This window comes from Terrapene carolina, unplaced genomic scaffold, assembly GCF_002925995.2.
Source record: "Terrapene carolina triunguis isolate 2854851 unplaced genomic scaffold, T_m_triunguis-2.0 Scaffold14444, whole genome shotgun sequence".
NCBI lineage: Eukaryota > Metazoa > Chordata > Testudines > Emydidae > Terrapene > Terrapene triunguis.
Window position 1 is genome coordinate 1 of NW_020678795.1, and position 4,476 is coordinate 4,476.

Here is a 4,476-nt window from a genome sequence, read left to right on the forward strand (position 1 = left end):
CCACATCTCGAATACTGCGTACAGATGTGGTCTCCTCATCTCAAAAAGATATACTGGCACTAGAAAAGGTTCAGAAAAGGGCAACTAAAATGATTAGGGGTTTGGAATGGGTCCCATATAAGGAGAGATCAAAGAGGCTAGGACTCTTCAGCTTGGAAAAGAGGAGACTAAGGGGGGATATGATAGAGGTATATAAAATCATGAGTGATGTGGAGAAAGTGGATAAGGAAAAGTTATTTACTTATTCCCATAACACAAGAACTAGGGGTCACCAAATGAAATTAATAGGCAGCAGGTTTAAAACAAATAAAAGGAAGTTCTTCACGTAGCGCACAGTCAACCTGTGGAACTCCTTACCTGAGGAGGTTGCGAAGGCTAGGGCTATAACAGCGTTTAAAAGAGAACTGGATAAATTCATGGTGGTTAAGTCCATTAATGGCTATTAGCCAGGATGGGTAAGGAATGGCGTCCCTAGCCTCTGTTTGTCAGAGGCTGGAGATGGATGGCAGGAGAGAGATCACTTGATCATTGCCTGTTAGGTTCACTCCCTCTGGGGCACCTGCATTGGCCACTGTCGCTAGACAGGATACTGGGCTAGATGGACCTTTGGTCTGACCCAGTACGGCCGTTCTTATGTTCTCTCCACAAGAAGAGTTCAAAAGTCTTGCTGGATTTCCAGCATTTTACTGTATTAAGTGTGTGAGTGCTTCTGACATATCAGTCACCTGCGCTGGGGTCTGTAGGAATTTCTCTCTTCTCTGCATCTCCTTGATCCCCGACACTTAGCTCCTCCCCTCGTTCAATCCGGGATAGGATGTCAGGTTTGGAAACGGCATAGTCTGTTCATAGAAAAAGATATTAAGGGACAGTATATAGTAATAGGTTGATTTGCATGAGTCTGTCCTCCCACAGTATGTATGTATATCACTGCATTCTACTGGATGGGCGTATCTTTTGAGGGCTGCAGCCACCACAGAATGATTTAGGAATGGGAGGAAGGAAAACTTCTGCTACTGCTTCCAGTTCCTCCCCTCCAGTTCCATCTTATCTCCTCCATGGCAGCAGCCACACTTACATTCCAGGCTTGTAATGCATATATTAGCCACAAGAGTCAGAGGATACAACAGAGATATTTAACCATTTGTAAGCCTGACCCATGCCAGGTGACTAAGGACAGGAATGAAAGACAAGCCTCTTACCAGCACAGCAGTATGTCACAACCCTACCAATCCATGTATCCTTCAGGAGTAGCAGCTAGTGCTCTAGTACCTTTCATTAAAGATTTTGAGTTATTTTAGTTCATCCCACTGCTAGAGGCTAGAACAGAGGCAAACGTGTTACTGAAGGCATTGTAGGGGGAAACGCCAGGTGCTATGAAGTACTGAGTCAGAGACAGTACGTTGTCTGATGCTGCCCTCTAGGCTGGCCTCACACAGAGGAGAAGGGATTACTCCTACATAGGTGCGCTCCGTTAGCTCAAGTGGTAGAGGACTGTGTCTCTACAGCTGAAGTAGCATGGTCCCAAATCCCAGCAATCTGGGGATACGAGAGATTTATAAAGCAATTGTGTCAGTTGTCAGCCCCTCATGAACTTGTTACAGAGGGAGATGTGTGTGCGCTTTCTGGAAGGGTGCCAGAGATCTCCACACACAGGCAGATTTGTAAGTTCTCATACTGTTCCCACCACTTCAGTATCCATGCCCCTTGTAAATCTGCCCAAAGTCCAGGTCCCATAAGAGGCCAAGGTCAAGCCAAGAAAAAGCACAATGCTTATTAAACAACAGTGTTATCTAAAATTGAGATTGTAAATATACAAGTCAGGAACAATCAAAGTTATGATTTCCAAATAAAACAGTCATTTGAATGCATAAACATGGAGATAAATGCAGCATGTGCACATTCCACACTGCAGAGAGCTGGTGTTTTAAACCCTACAGTGTTAAAAACGGAATGGATTGGAATGCCACGGGTCATGCAGACAGCAAAGGGAGTTGAGCCGATATCACCCAGTTTCCAATAACTAGAAGGGCCAATCACCAGAAATCAAAGGACCGGAGCAAAAGAGCAAAAACTGATCTTTACCCAGTGACATCAACGTCTCATAGTTGCTTTTCATCACATTCTTGTAAAGTTCCTTCTGCCATTCCTCTAAATTCCCCCACTCTTGCTCATTGAAATAGACGGAGATGTCATCAAATGTTACTGGCACCTGGAATCACAAATGCCACACATTCAGCACCTGCTGTTGTGATCACATTCTGAGGCTTGCTTCCTTTTATCTTCCATTAAAAAGACTTCCCTCACTTTTGTTTCCTGTGAAATAAAGTACTAAACATATGTAATTGTGAACTACCACAACACAAGCAGCCAGATCAGTTCCCTTCTTCTAAGCCATTTTATTAATGGTGAATTAAAGGGCGAATATACCAAGTTCTGGGGGGAAAAAAACCCACCTCAATAGTTCATGGCCAGGCTTTGTATCTACTCTTCATCATTAGCTGGGATATCGTTACCTTGGGAACTTCCCCCTTAGACCCTGGGGGGAGCCTCAGGACCCAGAAGTTCCTGTTCTTCAGCAGGTTCTCCATGTTCTCCAGCCTCCTCTGCAGCAGCCCGTACTCCTGGATCAGAGTTCCCAGCGCGGCCCACTTACTCTCCAGCTGGTTCCCAAACTCCACCACCGTTCTCTCACAGCCTATTAGTTTCTTCTCAGTCATCCCTGTTCTCCCGTCCAGATTCAGCAAACACGCAGCATGAGAATCAACCCTCCTCTCCATGTCTTGAATAGCAGCCACAACAGTCAGGGAAATCTCTGCACTCTGCAGTTGCGTCTCTCTCAGCGAAGTTTGTTTGAGGCCGGTGGGGGGATGCAAAAGTGTCAGGTGCTGGGATTCTAGGTCCCATTTTGGAGCCTGTTAGCAAGGACAGAAATTGAAAGTGGGGCATGTGACATTGATACATCTGGCAGTCTCCTTTCCCCATCTCGTCAAATGTTCGTCTAGCACCCCAGCACAATGCAGCTCCAACTGTAATGAGGGTAGTAGGGTTTTACAGTAGTTTAAATAAAAATAATATGGAAATGAGAGTCAGGCTACCTTCTTTCCCAATCATGTACTACTGCCAGTAATAAGTGTTCAGCAGAGCAACTTTTACCCTTATGGCTATTTTGGCTTTAAATTATGCCCTCTTTGACACACCTATAACCCCCACTGTCTTCAGCAGGTTTTCACAGGTGTGAACGAATGAAACCTAAACAAGTCGGTTATTGACATACAAGAAACAGAATCCAGCGAGCTGCGCTGGCTGACAGGAGCAAAAAGCACTAACCACTTATTTTTGTCCTTTGAACACACAGCTGTAGTTTTGAGCAGCTCCCTGGAGTATGATGGTGCAAGGCAAAAAGACGCAGCTGACGGTGCAGGGTACTGGGCAACGCGTGCAGGGAAAGGAGACGGGAGAGCCCAAGGCTGCTCGCCAGCTGAGCGCTGCACACTCACGAGTGGGATTGGTTGGGTGGCACAGGGGGTTCGTGAGGCCATGGTGCTGTTAAAACGTGCTCCACATCGGGAGCCTGGGAGAGTTCTGCGGGGAGGGGAGTCAGTCCCTGCAGCTGGGGGAGCAGCAAAGACCCGGTCCCTGTTCCCCGGACCATCAGCAAATGGCCCCGCACAAGCTGGAGATGGCCCCAGAGTCTGAGGGCATGGCTACACTTGCAGACGTAGAGCGCTGTGAGTTAAACTCGCCTTCGGAGAGCGCAGTAGGGAAAGCGTTGCAGTCTGTCCACACTGACAGCTGCTTGTGCACTGGCGTGGCCACATTTGTGGCACTTGCAGCAGCATTGGGAGCGGTGCATTATGGGCAGCTATCCCAGCATGCAAGTGACTGCAACGTGCTTGTCAAATGGGGGGGTGGAGTGTGACAGGGAGTGTGTTGTGTGTATGTGGGGGGAGAAGAGTGGGGTTTTGGGGGGGCGGAGAGCATGTCAGCATGCTGTCTTGTAAGTTCAGACAGCAGCAAACCTCCCCCTCTCACACACAGCATTTCACACTAATGGCTTGCATGCCGGCTGTCAGAAACAGAGCTTTGAAAGGGCATTGCTGCATTCCTACAGGAGTGCAAACCAGTGACAAGAGAGGCCACTTGACTTAAGGGGATTACGGGACGTTTCCGGAGGCTGATCAGAGCGCAGTAACCCAACACCGTGACCTCGTTCACACTGACGCCCGGGCGTTGCAGCCAAGGCGCAGCAAACGTTATTCCTCGCGCCGAGGTGGGTACCGGCAGCGCTGTCGCCGCGGAGTCCGAGCGCTCTACGGGCCTTGCCAGTGTGGACGGGGAGCGAGCCGGGGCGCCCGGGGCTCCTTTATTGCGCTGTAACTCCCAAGTGTCGCCAAGCAGAGAAACACAAACCGGATCAGTTCGGGCTCAGCCCCAGCCCGGCCGGGCAGCCCCGCGCTCCCCGCGGCCCGGCTCCCG

At 48.9% G+C, this 4,476-nt stretch overlaps 1 protein-coding gene across 1 annotated transcript; it reads right to left on the bottom strand.

Annotated features, from left to right (window-relative positions):
* Window positions 1-660: 660 nt before the first annotated feature.
* Window positions 661-2,912, bottom strand: LOC112124081 (protein ZNF783-like; the record flags this gene model as incomplete). Its single annotated transcript, XM_026661677.1, has 3 exons — window positions 661-839; window positions 2,083-2,209; window positions 2,514-2,912. Coding segments are annotated over 3 exons (648 nt in total), but the record flags the coding sequence as incomplete, so codon positions are not given.
* Window positions 2,913-4,476: the final 1,564 nt, after the last annotated feature.